Genomic DNA, 25,868 nt, shown 5'->3' on the forward strand with positions numbered 1-25,868 from the left:
GTCAAATCTGCCATGACTCAATTGGGGCGCAACTGGCAACCATATTTCTTTTTTTTTTATTTTTTTTAAAGATTTTATTTATTTATTTCAGAGAGAGAGAGAATGAGAGATAGAGAGCACGAGAGGGAAGAGGGTCAGAGGGAGAAGCAGACTCCCCGCCGAGCAGGGAGCCCGATGCGGGACTCGATCCCGGGACTCCAGGATCATGACCTGAGCCGAAGGCAGTCGCTTAACCGACTGAGCCACCCAGGCGCCCCTGGCATCCATATTTCTGTTGAATGGATGCAGGGCTTGGGCATCTGTGTTCAAGTGCTCGTAGCGGAAAACCAGAAAACCATTATGCTCCCCCAGAATGACTCTCCCAGGGCACAAGCGAAAGGATTCATTGGAAAGCAGATGATGAGAGCAAGCGTCTGACATCCATCTTATTCAAGGAATGAATCCTTTATAAGCTCTGGCCCCCGTGAACCCAATTGCACATTTCCACATTGCTGGAGGAAGGGCCATCAGGTACAAACCATGAACGATCTGCTGTTAACCTCAGGGAAAACAAAATCACCTCCCTCTAGCATGACACACATCTCCTGCGGATCTTCCTGCAGGTATCATGGAGCATAGGCAGGGGATCAGGCCACTCTGGAACACTTGGGGGTGTTCCAAGTCAAAGGTCTCCTGTGGGAGGAAGCTGCCTGCCTGACTCCACGCCGTAGTTCACATCAGGAGGTGTCTCCTCCTGGAATTACCCCAGAGCATCAGAGAACAAGGGGACTTACGAACCTTCCATGCTCTGGCTTGCTCAAGGAAACAGGCCTGACACGGGGAGACTTTCCAGACTGTAAGTCAGAAAACCCGTGGGTGTGAGGGTAGCAGAGTCTCCATGGAGCACTGGCTCCATGGGCCCACCTGATTCTTTCAGCTCTGCAGTCCATTACGTCATGATTGATGTACAGGGAGGACGCTCTTGGTGGGGGAAAATAGAGGCAGGGAGTTGACCCTAAGTTTGCCCTGTCCATCTCTGCCCGGGGAGTCAGCCTCACACAGGGGCCTGCTTAGTATGTGCTGGTTTTGCTTAGTTTTATTCTTTTTTTTTTTTTTTTTAAGATTTTATTTATGGGGGGGGTGGGGCAGAAGAAGAGAATCCCCAGCAGACTCTGTGCTGAGCGCAGAGCCGGATGTGCGGCTCAATCTCACCACCCTGAGATCATGACCTGAACTGAAATCAAGCGTCGGATGCTTAACCGACTGAGCCTCCCAGGCGCCCCTTGCTTAGTTTTATTCTTAAAGGCAGAAGAATAGAACAGAGCAGAAGACGGGCGGTGACAACCGGCTGGAATTCTGACCCAGCCTGTGTTTTGCCCTGCCTCGATTTTGGCAGGATTTAGGACACTGCCTCCAACCCACCTTTCCAGGGTCATTTCCAGCTGCCCTCCACTGGTGTCCCAGGGCCCCCATCACTTCCTTGTATCCCACGAAAGGGGTCCTATGTCACACTGGCATTTCCATCTCTGTGCCTTTGTTCCAAGAGGCACCCCCAACTGCAATGCCCACCCTGCCCCACTCTTGGCTTGTCACATTCTTCCTGCCCTGCAAGGACCATCCCAACTCCCATCTCCTGTAGGAGGCCCATGTAGGACTCCTCCACTCAGAGAAAAGGTTTTCCTCCTTTAAATCCCTGCACCTCACCCCTGCCCCCTTGGGATCTATTTTATGGCACTTCCCTTTTGTTTGGCAGGGACGGTACTTCTGGAAGCCAGGCACTGTTGTACTCATCTTTGCTCAACCCATAATTAAGTTTTGCTGAGATGGACAAAGCCCTACGATTCCGATATCTGGGACAGGTTGCTCAAGTCTTAGGATGTCTCTTTGCATCACTGGCTTCCCATATGCAGAGACTTCACGGCAAACGAGTCTCCGAAATGGAAGTGACCTTGAAGACCATCAAGAGGACTGCGCTTAAACCCGAAACCCCTTGAGGGTAGTGCTGCTCAGACTTTTATGTGCGTGGGAACCACCTGGAGATCTTGCTGACATGCAGACTCAGTAGGTTCGGGGTGCAGCCCAGGAGTCTGTGTTTCTATCTAGCTCCCAGGAGATGTCAATGCTCTAGCCCTAGCATTATCCCTTGAGGCGTAAGGTTCTTCAGCATTTTAAGCCACTGATAATATGAAGAGCTCCCATTGCTTGAGTGCTTAGTGCTCTGCTGCCTGTGATCTCATAGGATCTGCACGTAGCCCTGTGAGGCAGGTGGCACTATTACCTTATCTTACAGATGAATGTCACAGAGGTCAAGGTCACCCGGCTAGCAGGTGGGGGAGCTGGGAGTGAACAAGCCTGTCTGACACCAGTGACCCTCTTCTTCTCAGCACACTCCCCCTTCCACCATTATTTAAGGAGGGAAGTTTGCATCACCACCTGGAGGTCCGTAAGACTGAGACAGAGCCCATGACTCCAGGCAGGAAGGGCTGCCATGTCATTATTCTGCCACATCCATAATCCGCCCAGAAGCTGAGTCACAGAATTCTATGGTTATGTTCCAGAGAGCGGGCGGTGCCCCTGAGAACTGAGATCATCAGTATTCTGTCCCACTTTGGGGCCACAGTGAAATTCTGGCCACAGACTCCCACTGGCGTAGGGATGCACTCCCAGAACCTTCCCGGACCTGACAGCCTCGTAGCTTCACTGTCAGGGTTCCTGAGACTCTTGGCAGTGAGCAGCAGAGATTGAGGGAAAGCCAATGCCAAGGGCTGGCTCCTGAGAAGGAGAGATTCCCAAGTTGGATGGCCAGGCAGTGTCATGACCAGTGCCAGGAAAAGGATGCACTGGCCACAAACTTGCCCCTGGGGCCAACGTGGGCCACGGGTCATGGCAAGAGAAAAGTTCAATCTGGTGCTAGCAAGCAAGTAGAAAGCAAGCAGAACGTGGCCCAGAGCTGCTGGACCTCTGGCTGAGCATGCTGGTCTCTGGGAAAACCCAAGAACTTGATCCTCTAGCCTCTCCCCATGGGGATTTCAAGGGCCCACTGAAATTCGGGGTGCTCTGGGCTTCCTTTGGGCCTCTCCTCCTGCCTGAGCAGAAAAGGAGTCTGGGCTAGCATTTGCTAAGGAGAGATGTTTCACTAATTTCAATGTACCAACAAGACATCTCTCTCTTGTCTCGCTGCTGAAGGCTATGGCACATCCATCTGTATCTAGATTCCTCCTCTTCTGAGCAGAACACCCAAGGACCCTTGGAATTTCCCAAGGCAATTTCCCAGTGCATCCTGAACCCCCCTTGGCCCTGTATCCCCTCTCCCCTCTTCACACCAACCCAGAGGACTGTCCCAGCAGACTGGCCCGGTAGCCCATGTGGGCCAATGGTAGCAGGCCCACAGGCAAGCATTAATGGGGACTTTTTTTCTCAACACCGTGATTTACAGAGGTAGCATGAGCGGGATGATGGCTTAGATGCCCCATCACCCATCAGTGTGTGCTGTTTCAACCCAACCACTGCCCTTAGAACAAGGAGAACCTAAGAGGACGGTCAACTGGTGGATGGACATCCTTAGTGCCTCCAAGTAGGTCTCCCAATGGCAAAGAGGGTGGTTCTACCTTAGAAGTGGACCCTTGGATGGCTCAAGAAGTTGGCTCTGGTGAGAACCATGCTTCTTAAGCTCCATCTGCAAGGTTTAACTGCTGCCCAAAGGAATCTAGCTGAAGACAGAGTCCTCAGTAAGACTGAGAAGGGTCGTAGCGCCCTTTCTGCTTCCTGAGGATGGGGAGGGGTCATTGGTGTTCCTGTTAGCAGGACCCACATAGGAAAGGGGGGTTTGTGGAACAGTTGCCTTTAATGAAGATGGCCAAACTCCCCGAGGTATGGTACTGGGTTTTGTTCTGCCTTGTTTCTTCTTGTTTGAACAGCAGTGATGCTCAACAATGGATTCACCAGGTGAGCATGGAATTCACCAGTCATGCAGACCAATCTTTGCTTTTGATGCAGTCAACTTGAGCCAACTAACCACTGGGCGAGGTTGACGCCATTCTACCAAAATAGGGAATCACACAGATGCCACGTATTTTCTTAAGTGGAGGCTTGGGTTCAGCCTGTGTGTGCCTGCCTGCATCACGAGAAATACCACCGAATAAGACTGAGCACACAGAGTCAAAGCCTGGTTCTCGGTATTAGCCATTAATCAAGAGTGAACGGGAATGGGAAGAGAGTAAACAAAGGGAGCTGCCCCACGATGCAGAGCAGAATGATCTGCAAACTGCTGGGATCTGTGGTGCCCTCAGCTCAGAACCCAAGAGCTCCTCCCTGCTCTGGTCCCACTTTTTCCCGCCCACCTTGGCCTACGGAGAAGTCCAGAAAGAATGTTCCCACGTGGCCCAGGCTTCTCAGAGGCCAATCTAAGGCAAGCCAGACCCAGCCTTCCCTCTCTCTTGCTGTACCTTCCGGCTCTCCGTTGCCATGGAGACCAGATGCCTTCTGAGTTCTGTGCTTTATCTGGAGTCCAGCCTTGGAACACCTTGGCTTCGGGAAAGCCCACTCACTCCCCTGGCTCCCAGAGTGGGAAAATAACGAAGATGGATTTCTTTCACCATAATGGTTAAGGGGTCGCTTTGCCACAATCCACAGGATGGTCTGAAGGCTCCTGATTAAACCCAGGTGTGGGGGCGGTGCCCTGCCCACCCCTTCTTTCTTTTCTAGAATTAAAGACCTCCTTTCAAACCCTGGGTACATAGGCAGCTATGGCAGCCCCCACGGTGGGCTGCCTACAGTCGTGTGGGGCCTGAGGAAGCAGGACCCTCACCTCCATTTTGACTGGCCCCTCCGCTTTGTTCAGACCCACTCCCACGTTATCCCTTGGATCTTGTCGTGACCCAAAGCTCTGCCACCTCTTACGCTCTGTCTTAGCCACCACACTGACCCCAAGGCTCTGGCCCCCACATTCCCCTGCCCTGGCCTTATTCCTGGTAAAACGTGTACCCAGACTCGTCGCTGGCTAACACCTGTAGACTTTCTGCATGTTAGGAACCCATCCCTGGCTTTGTCCCCTGCTCAAGGGACAGGTGCCACCGGCCCAGACCTGTCCCTCTGGATCACTGCTCCCCGTCCTTAGATTTGGGGGCTTGAGCAGCTGGGGTACCGCCCCTGCCACTGCCCCTCATTGCTGACTCCTGAACTAGCATCGGGATGGTCACTTCCATCTCTGATCTCAGCACCCTCCTCCGATGCCCCTAGCTCTTCTGTAGGTAGCGTGTACCCTCCTGCCTTAGCTTCTGCCTCAGACCCTACGGGGAGTCTGGCTGGGCAGCGGGGCTGCCCAGAGCTAGCCTGGTCCCCAGAAAGCGCCATTCAGGCAGAATGAGGAGATCCATCCACTCAGGATCTTTCTGCAGGGTCTGGAATGGTCCTACAGGGCGGAAGCTTCCTACATTCTGGCCTTGTCTCAATCTCCCAGCTGATCTCAGGGGAAGTCCTGAGACCTCTGAGCACCAGGGGGCTGTGCAGAGGCCAGCTCCAGGCAGCAGCATCCTCAGTCTGAGTCTCTGGGACCTGGAGATGGGTGTGGAAGATGCTCTGAAGCCACAACAACTGGGCCTGCTCATATGTCCTCATTAGGGTGACCAAGTGTCCCCGTTTGCCTGGGACTGAGAGGCTTCTCAGGACACAGGGTTTTCTGTGCTAAAACTGGAATATTTGGGGAAAACTGGGTTGGTGGACCACCCTCCCCCTCACTCACAGCTGATGACCTTGCTTCTCCAAATCACTGAGCACTGATGGCATATGCCCACCTGCATGCACCTGGGGCCATATACTCTGCCTTCCATCTGCGGAGGATTTCTTTGGTGGATTTTGCTCCTGGTGGAGATCCAGCATCTCCATGGTGGATCCCATCTGCTCTCACCTACCAAGGACACCACTTCTGAAACACCACCCATCCCCCGCCCCACGTCATCAATTTCCCCTTCTCTACTGGACCATTCCTACCAGCGAGCAAATACACTGGCACCTCTCCCGTCTTAAAACAGAGCAAAACAAAACTCCCTTTACATCACACTCTCTTCTAGCTCCTGCCTTCATTCCTACTCCACTTCATGTTAAAACTCTACAGGGTAGTCTATACCTGCAGTCTAGTCCTCTTCTCCCATTCCCTTAAAGATCTTTTACAGCTTTTTATCACGGAACATTTCAAACACATCCCCAAACAGAGAGGCTAGAGTAATGAAGCTTGCTCTTCTCATCACCCAGTCTGCCCCAATCACACAGAAGCATGGGCCAGACATCATCCATTCTCTCTTGCCTCCATCAGATACACCTATGCCTCCTGCCCCCCACTCCCAACTGCTCACCGACGACCTCCATGTTACCAGCTCATACCTGGTGGTCACTGCTCAGGATTTCACTCACTGGGCCTCTCTATGGCTTAAACAGTCGATCACCGTCCCTCTTGGAAACACCTGTTTTGTTTTCCACTTGATTTCCAAGGTCCCACACTGCCCCGGTTGGCTTGCTCCCCAGGTCCCTCCCCATCGCCCCAACCTCTCCATGTTGGGTGCCTGGTGGCTCCCTCCTGGAGCCTTGCTCACCTGCGGAGCGACACCCTCCCTAGCTGATTTCATGCGGTCTCCCGGGTCCACCCGCCCAAAACTCCCATGTTTCTATCCCCAGCCTGGCCTTCTCGCCTGAACTTGACATTTCCACATGGATGCTTTCATTAATAAGCATCTACAACTTAATCACCCCCAAGCTCTGCCTAAACCCTGTTCCTCCCACAAATTTCCAGCTTCCTAATGCGTCAGGCCAAGACCATTTTGTCTTCCATCTTGCCCAGAATGGCAACCAGATCTTTAATAAATGGCCCACTGGCCCTGTGTGCTTAAGCCCCAGCCCCTGTCTGACCCCACACAATCTGGCTCCTTCTGCTCCTTCCTCCCAGCTTGGCCTGGAAGACCCCTCCCCCAAATACAGGCAGTTTCGATCCTTTACCCCCTTCGGTCTGTGCCCAAAGGTTGCTTTTCTCTGCAGCCTTGTGGGTGTCCTTTTATGAATTGCAACTCCCTCCCTTTCCCTGTCCTGTTTTGTTCCATAGCTTTGAACTCTATCTGACACGCTTCGTATGTTTACTTCTTTCTATTGCTTCTCACCGGCCTCTGTGTCTGCTGTATCCTCAGTGCCTAGAACAGTGTCTGGTACACAGCAGGTGCTCACCGTACACGTTTCCCTGAAGGAGTCAATGACCAGGGGAGTAGCAGTGTCTGCCTCTTACAGAAGGGACCCTTGCATTGGAGTTCCTACCTTTTAGCAAAGGCTGCAGAGATTGCTCTCTGTTCCAAACTCACTCGCTTGCTCTCTCTCTCACACATACACACCCCCTCTATCTGGCTCCTGGCATGGTGGAAAGGGCCCAGGAAACAGAAATAGCAGGGGAGAGGCAGGCAAGCACCAGTTCATCACATTCACTATGCAAAATGCCTGAGTGCAGAAGACAGCCACAGTAACCATGTGAGTTTTCCTGTCACCACCGCTCGCTGCCCGTAAGGACCCCCCCTGGCCTGGCCCGGGATACACTGGTAGAGATCCCTGGAATTAATGTTACTGACATATGGAAGATTCTGGAAAGAATCTTCCCAGCTCTTTTGACCAGACTCAAAAACAGCCAGCCCGACTGTGACTCTAACCAAAATGCTGAAGTCAAATAGGGTCTCTGTAAGTGTGTTCCTTTAGATGGACCCTGAAAATGTATCTGGGCAGACTGAGCTTCCTTTCTGGAAGGACAGCGCCTGCTCATCTAGGGGTGGTGTCTTACTCCCAGTCCATCTTCTTTTCGTGTGACTTCCTCTCCTGCAAAACTGTGTGCCTCTAATAAGAACAGCCACTGGCTCTGGAGTGCTTCCCATGTGTGCGTCCCGAGGAACCACTGCCCGTTGAGGCCCTGGCCCCCTCCTCCTCCCTCCATCCCCAGCAGGATGTGCAGTGGTTGGGAGCATGAGCTTTGGAAACAGGCCTGGATTTGGAATGGAACGGTACTGACTGCCTGACGTTCACTTGTGCAAATTCCTCAACTGCTCTACTTTGAGTTTTTCCCCCGCCAAATGGGGATGACAAGAGCTCTCCCACGGGGTCGTCATAATGGTGAAAATAAGGGCATGTGTCGAAATGCTGGTACATAGTAAATGCTCAGCAAATAGGAGCCTCTGTCATTGGGTTTCCATTGTGGCAGCCTGGGGGATGCTCTGGTTCCCTCAAGACTGTTCTGGGGTCCTATGGGGGGGGGGGGTCTGGGTAATCCTGTCTAGTGAACAGAGAAAACGGTGTAGGCACAACTTGTTCCAAACTCGTCATCACTCTGATCAGCATCTTCCTTGGCCTTGACTTCCATTTACTCCTGGAGGCTGACTAATGGCTATGTGGCCTCCTAAGCTAAAATATGGGGTCTCCTAACAGGACAGAGATAGATCAGGGGCTTTGGTGGCTTCGAATCTTCCAATGTCTCACTTTTGCAATCCCATTAACCAAAAACATCCCCTTGTTTAGGCTTGGTCTCAGAAGGTTTAATTACCTGTGCACCTGTGGATCTCATTCTAAAGCATCCTCACCCCCAACTCTCCGAATTTGGATGAGCCACCACTGAGGCCAGGGTGGGTGCACTTCTCTCCCCGTGATGCCTGAGGGGGCCTTTGAAATGGCAGACAGGGCTGGCGGCATCCAAGTATCCAAAGAAGGTTCCCGGCGCTGTTCAGAATAGGGACTGTCAACACATGATTCTCAGATAATCAGAGTCTGCTAGAAATACATGTGAAATTCAGTGATGCAAGCTGGAAGGACAATGGTATGACCTTCTAAAGGAGGCATTAGCTGCCCCGTCAGTTCTGAGCATCACGGTGGGGCCACACGGTGGCCACCAGGAGGCCTAACGCCAATGCAGGAAGAAGAGAAAATGGGAATAAAGGAAGAGGTACCCGACAGGCAGTAGAGGTGAAGCAGAAAGAAATAAATAGAAAAACAAAAGGAAGGGCACAAAACACACGTGATGAACAATGGCCCCATGTTCGGCACCCCTGGGGGGTTCCCTGCCCATGGCGTAATTCGATGGGGCCGCTTTGCTGAACTTGGTACCACTCAGAGCTGAACTTAGGTTGCTCTGACGGAAGGGAGGATGGAGCTGGGCCCTTTCCCAGAGATCCAGGCTGTGCAGAGAGAAAGAATTCTGATATTAGAAGGAGATCCCCGCTTCCAAAGCTCCCTCTCCAGCCCCAGTCTCCTGGCTCATGAAACTTTAGTCATTATCTCAGTAGGAAAAGCCACACAAGGTACATCCCTGGAGGAGAGAGGAGGTTTCAGAGGCCGTGAGAGGAAGGGAATGATAAAGAGAATATGGTGGGGGTGATGACTGGTGGGGGCGGTCAGGCCATGCACACACAGGAGGGCTGCATGAGACGCGGACAGGCTAATAGCAGGGAAATCAGCAGCAGCCACAGCAAAGCCCCACACCCTCGGAGGGACAGAGCCTCTTGGAATGACAGTGACCCAAAGGACAGGTAGGAATAGAGAATCACGTCTATGTTGCTCTGATGGAGGTCTGTCTAGTTCCTTTGGGAGCAACCTGGTGTCCACCACCTGATAAATGCACAACCTGGCTCCCCTCTGGCTCGGGTCCCACGTCCTCGTACTCTCGTCCTTTCTACCCTGCTTCATTCACACCAGCCCCCTTCCTGCCTCTCGGCACCACAAGAAAGCCTGTACCTCAGGGCCGCTTTCCTGTCGCCTCTGCCTGGGATGCAGGTCTCTGCCCACTTACCACCGCCTCATCCAAGCTGCCTTTCCCTCCAAGACTGGCTCCCTGCCACAGCATTCCCTGCCTTGCACCTGCTTGGGGTTTTCCCCTTGCCCGCGTCGTCAAGAATTTATTTTGTCTGCTTCCCCCAGTGGAATAGGTGTTTCACACAAGCAGATTCCATTTTGTTTACTTCTGAGTATTGCTTAGCACCGAGCAGGCCTCGTGAAATATTTGTTGAATGAATGTATGAACCCAAAGCGGCAATGTTTACAACAATATACATATGGAGTTCTTTAGATTGAGCTATTTGGTGTTTCAGCTGCAAGAAGGGGTAGGGGAAAGGGTGGGAAGCCAACAACTGCAGTTGAGAAGGCTTGGTAAGTGCTGCCATGTTCTGTTTGAGAAATTCAGATCTGTGGTTCTGCCCCATGGGTTGTAGGAGTGGGGAAGTCAACCTCCAAGATGGCCCCCAGGGATCCCTGGCACCTGATATTACCGACCTTGTGTAGTTCCTTCCCATCTGGAATAAAGCTGACTTGTGTCACCAACAAGATACTGAGCAAATGACAGCGTGTCACCAACAGGCTTGGTCATAAGAGACATCCGGGCTTCTTTCTTTCTTTTCCTTGGATCACCCCCTCTGGGGAAGCCCAGCCACCACGCTGTGAGGACATGCAAGTAGCCCATGGAGGGGGTGGGGAGGGGAACGGAGGCTTCCTGCCAACAGCCAGCATGATGTGCGTGAACGATCTTGGAAGCCGGTCCTCCACCCCAGTCAAGCCTTCAGATGATGCAGTCCCTGCTACAATGTTGACTGCAACCTCATGAGAGACCCCAACCCAGAAGCATTTAGCTCAGCTGCTCCCGAATTCCTGGCCCGCCAAAACTATGCCAGATAATACATTTGTTCGGTATTGTTTTAAAATGCAACATTTTAGATCTGTATAATTTGTTGCAGAGCAGATGACGTGGGGGTGGGGGCTGGCCGTCCTAGCTTTGAGCTGATACGCGTTGTGTCTTTCGCTGGTTCACCGTGCAGCCCAACTCCCCTTCTGGTCCCAATTTGATTCTGCAACTTCGAGTAGCCATAAATGCCACCTGTATCCTCAATAAACTTTATTTAGACACAAAGAGACACAACAGAAAATACATACACAGATACAGGTATATATATGTATATATATATTTGTCTCTATAGGATGAACAGACATCACACAGGGAATTTAAAAAGTAGTTGCATGGAATGTAAGAAAAAATTGCAAAGTTCCTTGGTCGCTCACACTTAAAACAGACACATATTTCAGAGGCAGACAGGGATAGAGCATCCCTACAACAGAATTCACAGTTGATCTATAACAATACACAGGTGTTAGGAGGGTGGTCAGGAGTCAGGGATCCAGTTACTCTTGATATGACAGAATGCTCACAACACTAGGAGGACTCTGTTTAAACAAAAGACAGAATCGAGGATTCCATATCCCCTCCCCCCCCCCCATCCCGGCACAGATGCTCTGCAAGCTGTCAGCTAGGGCAAAAAGCAGCTCAGCAGAAATGCCACGTACATGTTCGTCTTGAGGCTTCAAGGTCTGTATAACCTCTACCTTTGGGTCCACACCACAGAGAGTTTATACAGACACACTTAGGGACCCTGAAACTCTCGAACATGCACGCTGGCTCCAAAACCCATGGTATAGAACGTTGGCATCGGTTTATAAAATGTGGCTTTCAAACGGAAAAGGGGTAAGAGCCGAGAGGAGAACACACACTTTGCAGATGGTGCCCCGTCCACTAGCAGTTTCCTACCAGGCTGCCTGTGGTCCTTCCCACAGGGTCCCTGGCCTCTGGGACCCACTCCTTGCCGGGGCGGGGGGCGGGAGCGATGTCTCTGGCGAGTCTATGGCCCTCTAACGTCCCACCTGTGACCTGTCAAAAGCCACGTATGTCCCCAGGACCAGCTGCCGTGGTACCACCCCTTGCTTCTCCCTGTCCCGGACAAGCCTCTGGCCTCCACATCATCTTCACGTTTCAGAGCGGGGCTCCCCTAGGCAACCTGTGTGTTTTAGTAAAAAATGGTTTCCACTGTACCCTTCGTGTGTCCTCTTCCTAACGTGACAAATCCAGAGGAGATGAAGTTATGGAGATCGGGTCCTCCACTTCGGTAAGCATCCTTCCCATAATGTCCTGCAAGAAGACGGGGCAGAGTTATCCGGAAGACTCATAGCAGCAACAATAAGGCAAGCGAGGCAGCTCCCACTCACCCGGCCGGAGTGAGGAAGTCAGTGGCAAACCAGCAGCTAAGGCAGGAGGGAGAATCCGTCAAGAAAAAAAAAAAAATATATATATATATTATTTTATAAACACATATAATATATATTACAAATATATATACCACATATATAAAAAGTATATATATCAGGTATATATACATGTACATGTGCGTATATATATATGTAGTTGCACAACAAAGACGAAAGTTCTGGAAAGGATACACAGAAAGCAAAGGGGAAAGGAGTACACGTGGCTTGATTTTGGCATTTCTGACCGAGCGCACCAGAACATCGGTGTCTCTGCCCCCACCAGCTTGTCTGTTGCCCCAGCTTCTTCCAGCTTGCCTTACTCATTTGTTTTCTTTCTTTCCAGAGCATGGAGGCTGGGCTCTGTCTGGCCGGGGATGCTCTCTCTATGTGCCTTGTTGATAAGTCCCACCACATCCTATGGAGCTACAGCCTCGTGGCTTAGGAGAGATGCAGCGTCAGCTGACACAGGCGGGCAGAATGGCGGTTGTCCAACACTGGGGAAATATTTACTGCTTTTCTCTCTCGACTTTCCGCAATAAGCTCTTATTCCTTGTCGGCCTAATGTAGCCATCTACCCGTGGGGCTGGTCTGGGGAAAGGTGAGTGTGGGCGAGGACCCTGGGAGAAGAAATTCAAAGAGAAAGCAAGTAACACTCTGCTTCTGACGTTCGAGATGGGATTTCACAATGCTCTTGAAATACAGGTAGGGTAAAGAAAAAAAGGACTCCGTAAATGCCATCCTGAGGCATAGACCTAGGAACATGGAGAAAAGCCGTCTTTTTGTTGTGTTGCTACAAGAGCGCATTAAAAACTACTTAGAGGGGCGCCTGGGTGGCTCAGTTGGTTGGGCGACTGCCTTCGGCTGAGGTCATGATCCTGGAGTCCCGGGATCGAGTCCCACATCGGGCTCCCTGCTCAGCAGGGAGTCTGCTTCTCCCTCTGACCCTGGTCCCTCTCGTGCTCTCTGGCTCTCATTCTCTCTCTCTCAAATAAATAAATAAAATCTTAAAAAAAAAAAAACTACTTAGAAGTAAGACAGTGTGCAGAATTATGCAGGATGTAAGGTTAGGTTAAAAAGTGGACAGAAAATGGGGCACCTGGGTGGCGCAGTCAACTCTTGGTTTCAGCTCAGGTCATGATTCTCAAGGCCGTGAGATCGAGCCCCGCGTCGGGCTCTGTGCTGGGCATGGAAACTGCTTGAGATTCTCTCTTTCTCTCTCCCCCCAACTCTGCTCCTCCACCCCCTCTTCCCCTCTCTAAAAAAAAAAAAAGGTGGGCAGAAAATGCTATATTATATATAATCACAATGCTGTAAAGAAGTCAAAACAGAGCATTAAAAAAAAAAAAAGATTGAAAGAAAACACATCCAACTGCCAGTAAAAACACTGCCAACTGCCTTCAGATAATTAGAACTTGCATCTTACTTCCCTCCTTTCAGGGCTTCCATATTTTCCAAGTTGTTTTTCCTTTAGTATGTCTTCTTTATAATATAAATAAGTAAAATAAATTGCTAATGAAAAAAAAAGTATGGTAACTGTAAAGACAACCCAAATCACACCTTTTCTTAACAGGGCGCCCTCTGCCTTGGTAGATCTCAAACACAGGTACATACTGGAACCATCTAGAAGCTTCTAAAAATGCAAATGTCCAGACATAACTCTGGGGATTCTGATTCCGTTGATCGGGATCTGAGCTTAGGCAATGACATTTTTAAGAAGCTCTCTAGCTGAATCTAATGTGCCACCAGGAAAGAGAACCATTGCCCTAGGGTAAATGGAGAGATCACCTAGGTTCAGTTTATTCAGGTGGGTTCAAGGAACACTTGTTGGACCCTCGAGAGTGCTTGGCACCACCCACGAACTAGTAAGTTTTGGGTTCCAGAGTCCTCTCTTCCTTCCCTCTCAGCTGCTTCCTCCTCCTCCCATATCAAGAGTCCTCAAACTTGAGTGTGCATCAGAAAAACCAGGAGGGCGTGTTAAAATGGACTGCCGGACCCACTCTCAGACTTTCTGATTCAGGACATCTAGGACCAGGGCTCAAGATTTTGCATTTCTATCAAGTCACCCAGTGATGCTGATGCGGTCGGGTCTAGGGACCAAACTCTGAGACCCACTGTCCCAGCGCATGAGGAACTTGAGAGAATTTTGCCACCATTTCTGTCATGCCCTCCACTCTGGAAGAGATACTCGCTCCTCAGGGCGCACAGACTTCCACGAGGAGCTCTCTGGCTACAAAATACCGTGGCCATGACCCAGAATTCGACAGAATAGAATTATTGGAGCTAAGAGACGTCTTCCCAGATCCCAAGCCATGTCAGAGCTCCAGAAACCATCTCTAGCACCTGGAGCAATGAATCTTCATCAGGGATGAAGGGTTCGGGGGGGGAGGGGTGTGTGGAGGGGTGTGCTGCAGGGAGAGAGGGACCCCTATCCTGTAACATGGTCACTTTCTCCCCACCCCACCCCTAGCAATGGCCGGGCAGGAGAAGGAAGTCACAATTCAGAACTGTCATAAATTTGGACCTCATTAATTCAGAACCTGCGATGCATCCTGCAGAATTGGGGCTGGTTTATTTTTGTGCTCCTTTATAAATAAAATTTTTGATAAACAAATCAAAACCGAGGAAGATGGAGCATAAACAGTGCCTGTGTTACTTACAAATCATTCTTATCTGTCAGCTGGAACAAGGTCCCTCGAGACTGAACGTTGCCCTAGTGCCTTGGGGCTCTGCTTTGTTTAACGAGCAATGACAGTTTTCTGATCACCTACTATGCGCCAGGCAGAGACAGAGCCTCTGAACATACAGCCTAAGGACTGGTTTTGGGGTTTGTTTTTTTTTACATCATAGTACCAAACATTTTATACCATAACACAGTTTAATAGAGATTTTTCAAAAGGACTATTATCTTAAAATTTTAATCACAACTGCATACGCATGTTGTCTATTCTATTATGATGTCCCCATTCACCGATGGAAAAATGGAAGCCAGAGGAAGATGACAGACCCAATGGTAGCTTCCAGTTCCTCTCACTCCAAACCGCGTGTCCCTTCCATCATGCACACCTGGCTCCATGTACTCCCACAAGAGCCTTGTGAAAAGGTCACATTCCCCAAGTTCACGGAGCTAGTCAGTGGTAAATCCCCAAGCCCTGCCATCTTTGTACCTCACCTCACGGTCTGAATGGTCACAACAGTGCAGTTGCGACTCTTCTCTGGTGCTTAAACCCAGTGGAAACGCTACCTTGGGCGTGGTCTGCCTGGTGATGAGAAAGTTCATAGAAGCTGGAGCCCAGGTGGGTCAAGCTGCAACACTGAAGCTCTGAGTTGAGTAAAGGTAAAATATGCTGAGGGGTCAAGACCAAGGGCAGGTGGTGGGAATAAAGAATGCTATGGGGAGGAGTAGGAGACCTGGATTTCGTCTGGTCTCAGGAATTCAGCTGGATAGGGATCAAAACATTCTGAACACCTACAAACTCAACAGGAGATCGAAGAGGAGAGTAGCAACAACTCTCTGAACAGAAAAACGACCACTTTCTGGAAGGTAGGACATGCGGAGAAGTGAACCCGAGGCGATATTCGGGAGGATAGACGGCGGGGGAGGGGGCCTCCGCCGGCCTCTTCTGGCAAGTGCTAGAGCCGCAGAGCACAAAATCAGACCTTTTAGAAGCCGGCTCCGCGGAGGGCCGTCGCTCCAGTGGCTAAGCGGGGGGTGGAACCCTCGCGGGACAGTGTGGTCTCAGGACCCTCGGGGTCACAGGAAGACCGGGGGTGCCTGAGTGCGGCAGAGCTCCCAGGGATCGGAGCGGGGAAGCCGGCTGCAGAGACGGAGCCGAGGCGCGGGCTCTCAGCTTGGGGTTGCCATAAACTGTGATCCGCGGCCCAGTCGGGCCACTGCTCCTCCAGCAGGGACCCAACAAGCGGCAGAGCCGGGGAGACTCCCCTTCCTCCCCCGGGAGGAGCGGCGCGGGAGCGCACGGCGGGCATCTGCTGGGTTTGGAGACTCCACACGGGGTCGGGTGCCAGAGATAGAAACACTCGGTCACAGGCCGGTGAGCACGGAGTGCGGCCGGAGACCGGGGACACGGGAGCGACTGCTTTTCTCTGGGGGCGCACTGAGGAGCAGGGCCCCGAGTTCTCGGCTCCTCCGGGCGGATATTGGGAGGCCACCATTTTCACCCTGGTCCTCCAAAGCTGTACCGAGAGCTTGCAGGGAACAAAAGCTCCCGAGAGCATACCCGAGCAGCTTGCTTAGCCCGGAATCACAAGGGCGGGATAATTCCGCCTCCGGCAAAGACATTTGGGAACCATGGCAACAGGCCCCTCCCCCAGAAGATCAGCACGAACAGCCCACAAGCCAAGACCAAGTTTACCGATCAAGGAGAACGGGAGAACTCCAGCGCTAGGGGAATACTGCACATAGAATTCAGGGCTTTTTTACCATGATTCATTAGTTTTTCAAAGTTAATTTTTTTAACAGTTTTTCTTTTGAATTTTTCTTTCTCCCTTTTTCAACCAACATCTTATCAATCCCTTTAAAAAAAATTTTTTTTTTATTTTTCTTTTTTAGAGTCATATTTTATCCCTTCATAATAGTTACCCTTATTTTTGGCATATATATATAAGTTGTTTTCTCTTTAAAATTTTGAGATGCAGTTTCTTCTAACAGATCAAAATACACCCTAAATCACTAGTGTATGGCTTTGTTCTAGTCTCCTGCCTGATCACATTCTCTCCCTTTTTTAAAAAAAATTCTTCTTTTTTCAAACAACTTCTTATCGTATCAATTCCTTTTATAAAATCTTTTATAATTTTCATCTTTACACTCATCTTCCATCCCTTCATTGTATCAACCCTTATTTTGTACATATATAAGTCTTTCTTCCTTTAAAATTTTAGAAGGCACTTTCTTCTAACAGACCAAAATACGCCCAAAATCCAGTCTGTGGCACTGATCTATGCACTAGCCTGATCATATTTGATCGTATTCTGTTTTTTTTGTTTTGTTCTGTTTTTGTTTGTTTTTATCTTTTTTTTCCTTTTTTTTTCCTCCTCTTTCTTTTTCCTTTCGTTCCCTTTCTTTTCCCCTGGTTTCAGGTCTTTTCTGATTTGTATAGAGTATATTTGCTGGAGACGTTGTTAACCTGTTACCATTTTGTTCTCTCATTCATCTATTCTCCTCTGGACAAAATGACAAGACAAAAAAAATCACCTCAGCAAAAAGAACAACAGGTAGTACCGTCTGCCAGGGACCTACTCAATACGGACATTAGTATGATGTCAGACTTAGAGTTCAGAATCATGACTTTAAAGATACTAGCTGGGCTTGAAAAAAGCGTGGAAGTTATTAGAGACACCTTTTCTGGAGAAATAAAAGAACTAAAATCTAACCAAGTCAAAATCAAAAAAGCTATTGATGAGGTGCAATCAAAACTGGGGGGGGGGGCACTAACTGCTAGGATAAATGAGGCAGAAGAGAGAATCAGCGATATAGAAGACCAAATGATGGAAAATAAAGAGGCTGAGAAAAAGAGAGAGAAACAACTACAGGATCACGAGGGCAGAATTCGAGAGATAAGCGATACGATAAGACGAAACAACATTAGAATAATTGGGATCCCAGAAGAAGAAGAAAGAGAGAGAGGGGCAGAAGGTATATTGGAGCAAATTATAGCAGAAACTTCCCTAATGTGGGGAAGGAAACAGGCATCCAAATCCAGGAAGCACAGAGAACCCCTCTCAAAATCCATAAAAATAGGTCAACACCCCGACATCTAATAGTAAAACTTACGAGTCTCAGAGACAAAGAGAAAATCCTGAAAGCAGCTCGGGAGAAGAGATATGTAACCTACAATGGTAGAAACATTAGATTGGCAACACCTATCCACAGAGACCTGGCAGGCCAGAAAGGACCGGCATGATATCTTCAGAGCACTAAACGAGAAAAATATGCAGCCAAGAATACTATATCCAGCTAGGCTGTCATTGAAAATAGAAGGAGAGATAAAAAGCTTCCAGGACAAACAAAAACTAAAGGAATTTGCAAACACAAAACCAGCCCTACAAGAAATATTGAAAGAGGTCCTCTAAGCAAAAAGAGAGCCTAAAAGCAGCATAGATCAGAAAGGAACACAGACAATATATAGTCACAGTCACCTTACAGGCAATACAATGGCACTAAATTCATACCTTTCAATAGTTACCCTGAATGTAAATGGGCTCAATGCCCCAATCAAAAGACACAGGCTATCAGATTGGATTAAAAAACAAGACCCATGGATATGCTGTCTGCAAGAGACTCATTTTAGACCCAAAGACACCCCCAGATTGAAAGTGAGGGGGTGGAAAACCATTTACCATGCTAATGGACACCAAAAGGAAGCTGGGGTGGCAATCCTTATATCAGACAAATTAGATTTTAAAACAAAGACTGTAATAAGAGATGAAGAAGGACACTATATCCTACTTAAAGGGTCTATCCAACAAGAAGATCTAACAATTGTAAATATCTATGCCCCTAACGTGGGAGCAGCCAATTATATAAGGCAATTAATAACAAAAGCAAAGAAACACATTGACAACAATACATTAATAGTGGGGGACTTTAACACCCCCCTGACTGAAATGGACAGATCATGTAAGCAAAAGATCAACAAGGAAATAAAGACTTTAAATGACACACTGGACCAAATGGACTTCACAGACATATTCAGAACATTCCATCCCAAAGCAACAGAATACACATTCTTCTCTAGCACCCATGGAACATTCTCCAGAATTGATCCCATCCTAGGTCACAAATCAGGTCTCAACCGGTACCAAAAGACTGGGATTATTCCCTGCATATTTTCAGACCACAATGCTTTGAAACTAGAACTCAATCACAAGAGGAAAGTCAGAAAGAACTCAAATACATGGAGGCTAAGGAGCATCCTAAAAGAATGAATGGGTCAACCAGGAAATTAAAGAATAAAAAAATTCATGGAAACCAATGAAAATGAAAACACAACTGTTCAAAATCTTTGGGATACAGCAAAGGCAGTCCTGAGAGGAAAGTATATAGTAATACAAGCCTTTCTGAAGAAACAAGAAAGGTCTCAAATACACAACCTAACCCTACACCTAATGGAGCTAGAGAAAAAACAGCAAATAAAGCCTAAACCCAGCAGGAGAAGAGAAATAATAAAGATCAGAGTAGAAATCAAGGAAATAGACACCAAAAGAACAGTAGAACAGATCCACGAAACTAGGAGCTGGTTCTCTGAAAGAATTAACAAGATTGATCAAGCCCTGGCCAGATTGATCAAAAAGAAAAGAGAAATGACCCAAATCAACAAAATCATGAATGAAAGAGGAGAGATCACAACCAACACCAAAGAAATACAAACAATTATAAGAACATATTATGAGCAACTCTATGCCAGCAAATTAGATAACCTGGAAGAAATGGGTGCATTCCTAGAGATGTATCAACTACCAAAAGTGAACCAGGAAGAAATAGAAAACCTGAACAGACCTATAACCAGTAAGGAAATTGAAGCAGTCATCCAAAATCTCCCAACAAACAAAAGCCCAGGGCCAGATGGCTTCCCAGGGGAATTCTATCAGACATTTAAAGAAGAATTAATACCTATTCTCCTGAAACTCTTCCAAAAAATAGAAATGGAAGGAAAACTTCCAAACTCATTTTATGAGGCCACCGTTACCTTGATCCCCAAACCAGACAAAGACCCCATCAAAAAGGAGAATTACAGACCAACATCCTTGATGAACCTGGATGCAAAAATTCTCACCAAAATACTAGGCAATAGGATCCAACAGTACATTAAAAGCATTATTCACCATGACCAAGTGGGATTTATCCCTGGGCTGCAAGGCTGGTTCAACAACCGCAAATCAATCAACGTGATACAATACATTAACAAAAGAAAGAACAAGAATCATATGATCCTCTCAATAGATGCAGAAAAAGCATTGGGCAAAAGTACAGCATCCTTTCTTGATCAAAACTCTTCAGAGTATAGGGATAGAGGGTACCTACCTCAATATCATAAAAGCCATCTATGTAAAACCTACAGCGAATATCATTCTCAATGGGGAAAAGCTGAGAGCTTTTCCCCTAAGGTCAGGAACGTGGCAGGGATGTCCACTCTCACCACTGCTATTCAACATAGTATTAGAAGTCCTAGCCACAGCAATCAGACAACAAAAAGAAATCAAAGGCATCCAAATCGACAAAGAGGAAGTCAAACTCTCATTCTTTGCAGATGATTTGGGATACAGCAAAGGCAGTCCTGAGAGGAAAGTATATAGTAATACAAGCCTTTCTGAAGAAACAAGAAAGGTCTCAAATACACAACCTGACCCTACACCTAAAGGAGCTAGAGAAAAAACAGCAAATAAAGCCTAAACCCAGCAGGAGAAGAGAAATAATAAAGATCAGAGTAGAAATCAATGAAATAGAAACCAAAAGAACAGTAGAACAGATCCATTTCTGGGCTATGTGGAAAACCCAAAAGACTCCACCCCAAAACTGCTAGAACTCATACAGGAATTCAATAAAGTAGCAGGATATAAAATCAGTGCCCAGAAATCAGTGGCATTCCTACACACCAACAACAAGACATAGGAGAGACAAATCAAGGAGTCGATCCCATTTACAATTGCACCCAAAACCATAAGATACCCAGGAATAAATTTAACCAAAGAGGCAAAGGATCTGTACTCAGAAAACTATAAAATACTCATGAAAAAAATTGAAGAGGACACAAAGAAATGGAAAAACGTTCCATGCTCATGGATTGGGAGAACCAACGTTGTGAAGATGTCAGTGCTACCTAGAGCAATCTACACATTCAATGCAATCCCCATCAAAATACCATCCACGTTTTTCAAAGAAATGGAACAAATAATCCTAAAATTCGTATGGAACCAGAAGAGACCCCGAATAGCCAGAGGAATATTGAAAAAGAAAAGCAAAGCTGGCGGCATCACAATTCCGGACTTCCAGCTCTATTACAAAGCTGTCATCATCAAGACAGTATGGTACTGGCACAAAAACAGACACATAGATCAATGGAACAGAATCGAGGGCCCAGAAATGGACCCTCAACTCTATGGTCAACTCATCTTTGACAAAGGAGAAAAGAATGTCCAATGGAAAAAAGACAGTCTCTTCAACAAATGGTGTTGGGAAAATTGGACAGCCACATGCAGAGGAATGAAACTGGACCATTTCCTTACACCACACACAAAAATAGACTCCAAATGGTTGAAAGACCTAAACGTGAGACAGGAGTCCATCAAAATCCTAAAGGAGAACACAGGCAGCAACGTCTTCGACCTCAGCTGCAGCAACTTCTTCCTAGAAACATCACCAAAGGCAAGGGAAGCCAGGGCAAAAATGAACTATTGGGATTTCATCAAGATAAAAAGCTTTTGCAGAGCAAAAGAAACAGTCCACAACACCAAAAGATGACCGACAGAATGGGAGAAAATATTTGCAAATGACATATCAGATAAAGTGCTAGTATCCAAAATCTATAAAGAACTTATCAAACTCAATACCCAAAGAACAAATAATCCAATCAAGACATGGGCAGAAGACATGAACAGACATTTTTCCAAAGAAGACATCCAAATGGCCAACAGACACATGAAAACGTGCTTAAGATCGCTCGGCATCAGGGAAATCCAAATCAAAACCTCAATGAGATACCACCTCACACCAGCCAGAATGGCTAAAATTAACAAGTCAGGAAAGGACAGATGTTGGCGGGGATGTGGAGAAAGGGGAACCCTCCTACACTGTTGGTGGGAATGCAAGCTGGTGCAACCACTCTGGAAAACAGTATGGAGGTTCCTCAAACAGTTGAAAATAGAACTACCATACGATCCAGCAATTGCACTACTGGGTATTTACCACAAAGAAAGAAATGTAGGGATCCGAAGGGGTACGTGCACCCCAATGTTTATAGCAGCAATGCCCACAATATCCAAACTGTGGATAGAGTCAAGATGTCCATCGACAGATGAATGGATAAAGAAGATGTGGTATATATACACAATGGAATATTATGCAGCCATCAAAAGGAATGAGATCTTGCCATTTGCAACGACGTGGCTGGAACTGGAGGGTGTTATGCTGAGTGAAATAAGTCAATCAGAGAAAGACATGTATCATATGACCTCACTGATATGAGGAATTCTTAATCTCAGGAAACAAGCTGAGGGTTGCTGGAGTGGGGGTCGGGTGGGAGGGATGGGGTGGCTGGGTGATAGACATTGGGGAGGGTATGTGCTATGGTGAGCGCTGTGAATTGTGCAAGACTGTTGAATCACAGATCTGTAACTCTGAAACAAATAATGCAATATATGTTTAGAAAAAAAAAGAAAAAGAAGATAGCAGGAGGGGAAGAATGAACGGGAGTAAGTCGGAGGGGGAGACGAACCATGAGAGACGATGGACTCTGAAAAACAAACTGAGGGTTCTCGAGGGGAGGGGGGGTCGGGGGATGGGTTAGCCTGGTGATGGGTATTCAAGAGGGCACGTTCTGCGTGGAGCACTAGGTATTATGCACAAACAATGAATCATGGAACACTACATCAAACGCTAATGATGTAATGTATGGTGATTAACATAACAATAAAAATTTAAAAAAAATAAATCTTAAAAAAAAAAAGAATGCTATGGTCAAATCAGCTTGGAAAATACTGAGTTACATGACATGAAAAGGAAGCATGAACACCGAGTCTAGGGATCTGTCAATGAGCACCCACCTGCCTAGGGAGAACTGACAATTTTCAAAGGCATCTCTTAGGACACTTGTGTTGGTAAAGCTGCCCGTGACATTGAGTGGGAGAAGACAGGGTGAAAGCTTCAGCTTCTGTTGGAGCTGAGGTCCTCACACTTGAGCACTCACTGGATAGCTGAGCCCTGGCCCGGGGATTCCTGATGTACTAGGTCAGAGGTAAGTTCCATGTCTGAGAAGTTCCCAGGTGATGCTGCTGAAGGCCACAGGCTCAGAGACCACACTTTATGAACCACTGTGTTAGAACGACCGACAGGTCCCTCTTGAGCTGGATCCAGGGCCAATGCTAGGAGGTCAAGGTCCAGAAGGATCCACATTCTCTGTACCCTCCAGAAAAAGGGTTTTGCATGAGCAAGGGCAGCATGATTAGAAGAATGATCGGTAAAAGCAAAGCCCTAAGCAGGTGGGTGGGGTAAACAGAGGGAGTCAATGCCTCTTCTCTGCCCCGGTGATGCATGCAGTCCGGCAGTTGGAGAGATGTGTGATATGAAGGGGTATCGCAGAATTCTTAAGACATAACACAAAGAACCATGCCCTTCTCCATCTGGCAGCCACCACCCTAAGTCTCTGCCCTTCCACCTGCCATTGAGGCAGGAAGCCGAGCAGTACTCCACCCAAGAGAAAGAGCATTTCCAGGGAAAGAGCCATACGTCCAGCAGAGCTCCCAGCAGAGGTAAGCGAGAGCTCTCTGAGCACCCCTGCTGAGTAGCATAAGCACGCCCAGGTCCTGATACAGACACACACATGGCCACGGCCAGGAACAAGGGTGGTTTGAGGCTGCAAAGGGCACCTGCCGCCACCTGCTGAACCCCAACTGTGCAAAGAAGCACCTGGGTGGATTCTCTGCCCTTGATTCTGCCACTGCTCTCTCACCAACACCAGCATCCAGAAGCCTGAAGTCACAGGGCCAGCACTGAGGTTCAAGTTCAACACCCCCACCCCACCCCACCCCACCCCACCCCCGGCGGCAGGAGGCACTGAAAGCTAAAGAGAGGTCTGAGGCTGAGTTCCTGGAGCCTCTGCAAGGCTGGTGGCCCTGGCAAGGCAGCGACTCTGAGTGACTACAGGGCAAGTTTCTCTGTAAAAGAGATTTGCTGCAAGAAACAGGAGGAGCAAGGGAGGTAATATCTGAATGGTGCTTTCAGGTAAGATGTAAGAGCAGTTTGGCTCTGTGAAGTTAGATCAATAGCCAAGGGAGGGAAAGAGACTGACCACGACGGTTGCCTGGGTTGCAAATACAGCCAACAGAGTGTGCGTCCTGAAGGCAATGAGCACAGTAAATCCCAATGAGAGATGCAATGAGCACTCAGTGGGAAGAGGACCAAGAGACAGCAGTAATGGGAGAGAAGACACAGAGGGGACGAGTCGAGGCATTTCCATCAATTTCCAACAGTATTCCCAGAAGAGACACAGAGGGATAATTCAAAAGCAATGATTAAAAGTTAATAGATTTTTTTTGCCCTGAGAAGATGGGAAGACTTTAGTCTTTAGATCCAAAGACAAAAGGCAAGATCAAGCATCACACTATGCCTTAGAAGGGACCAAAATCTAGATATCTGGTGAAATGCTTTTTTTAAAATTTTTTATTGTTATGTTAATCACCATACATTTACATCATTAGTTTTTGATGGAGTGTTCCATGATTCATTGTTTGTGCATAACACCCAGTGCTCCACACAGAATGTGCCCTCCTTAATACCCATCACCAGGCTAACCCCTCCCCCCACCCCCTCCCCTCTAGAACCCTCAGTTTGTTTTTCAGAGTCCATCGTGTCTCATGGTTCGTCTCTCCCTCTGACTTACTCCCCTTCATTCTTCCCCTCCTGCTATCTTCTTTTTTTTTCTTAACATATATTGCATTATTTGTTTCAGAGATACAGATCTGTGATTCAACAGTCTTGCACACTTCACAGCGCTCACCGTAGCACATACCCTCCCCAATGTCTATCACCCAGCCACCCCATCCCTCCCACCCCCCACCACTCCAGCAACCCTCAGTTTGTTTCCTGAGATTAAGAATTCCTCATATCAGTGAGGTCATATGATACATGTCTTTCTCTGATTGACTTATTTCACTCAGCATAACACCCTCCAGTTCCAGCCACGTCGTTGCAAATGGCAAGATCTCATTCCTTTTGATGGCTGCATAATATTCCATTGTGTATATATACCACTTCTTTTTTATCCATTCATCTGTCGATGGACATCTTGGCTCTTTCCACAGTTTAGCTGTTGTGGGCATTGCTGCTATAAACATAGGGGTGCATGTACCCCTTCGGATCCCTACATTTTCTATCTTTGTGGTAAATACCCAGTAGTACAATTGCTGGATCGTAGGGTAGCTCTATTTTCAACTGCTTGAGGAACCTCCATACTGTTTTCCAGAGTGGTTGCACCAGCTTGCATTCCCACCAACAGTGTAGGAGGGTTCCCCTTTCTCCGCATCCCCACCAACATCTGTCGTTTTCTGACTTGTTAATTTTAGCCATTCTGACTGGTGGTGAAATGCCTTTTAAAAATATAAAATAAATAAATAAAATTTTAAAATAAAGGAAAATGCCATCTTCATAAAACACTTTAAAAAGTGGCGGGGGGGGAAGCGAAGCAACCTTTTGAAGAATTTTGAGACCTTATATAAGGCATTGAACATAATGTGAAGCTTGCTAATATTTTTTTGAAAGGTAAAGCAATAAAGCTTTTAATTTTTTATTGTTATGTTAATCACCATATATTACATAATTTGTTTTGGTATAGTGTTCCATGATTCATTGTTTGTTCATAACACCCAGTGCTCCATGCAGAACGTGCCCTCTTTAATACTCATCACCAGGCTAACCCATCCCCCTACCCTCCTCCCCTCTAGAAACCTCAGTTTGTTTTTCAGAGTCCATCATCTAAAGCTTGCTAATATTTTTGAGTAGAGATGTTTTGATTCCATTCCTCCAAAACTCATCGAAAATAATGAAAAGAAAGAAGAAGAGGAAAAAAGTTCCACAGGCGGAGAAA

The 25,868-nt window shown here is 47.7% G+C and overlaps 1 protein-coding gene across 3 annotated transcripts in view; it reads right to left on the reverse strand.

The window, feature by feature from the left end:
* Positions 1–25,868, reverse strand: part of SHISA6 (shisa family member 6) — a 301,451-nt gene that overhangs the window by 147,196 nt on the left and 128,387 nt on the right. For 2 of the 3 annotated variants that reach the window (XM_088027234.1, XM_028124840.2), the window contains exon 3: positions 11,843–11,938. The exons of the other annotated variant lie outside the window; for it this stretch is intronic. In XM_088027234.1, the coding sequence (XP_087883360.1) occupies positions 11,843–11,938 (96 nt within the window). The remainder of the gene's footprint in view (positions 1–11,842; positions 11,939–25,868) is intronic. 3 annotated transcript variants of the gene reach the window in all.

This window comes from Eumetopias jubatus, unplaced genomic scaffold (genome assembly GCF_037043125.1).
Source record: "Eumetopias jubatus isolate StellerSeaLion01/CBP00866 unplaced genomic scaffold, mEumJub1_p1.0 scaffold_10, whole genome shotgun sequence".
NCBI lineage: Eukaryota > Metazoa > Chordata > Mammalia > Carnivora > Otariidae > Eumetopias > Eumetopias jubatus.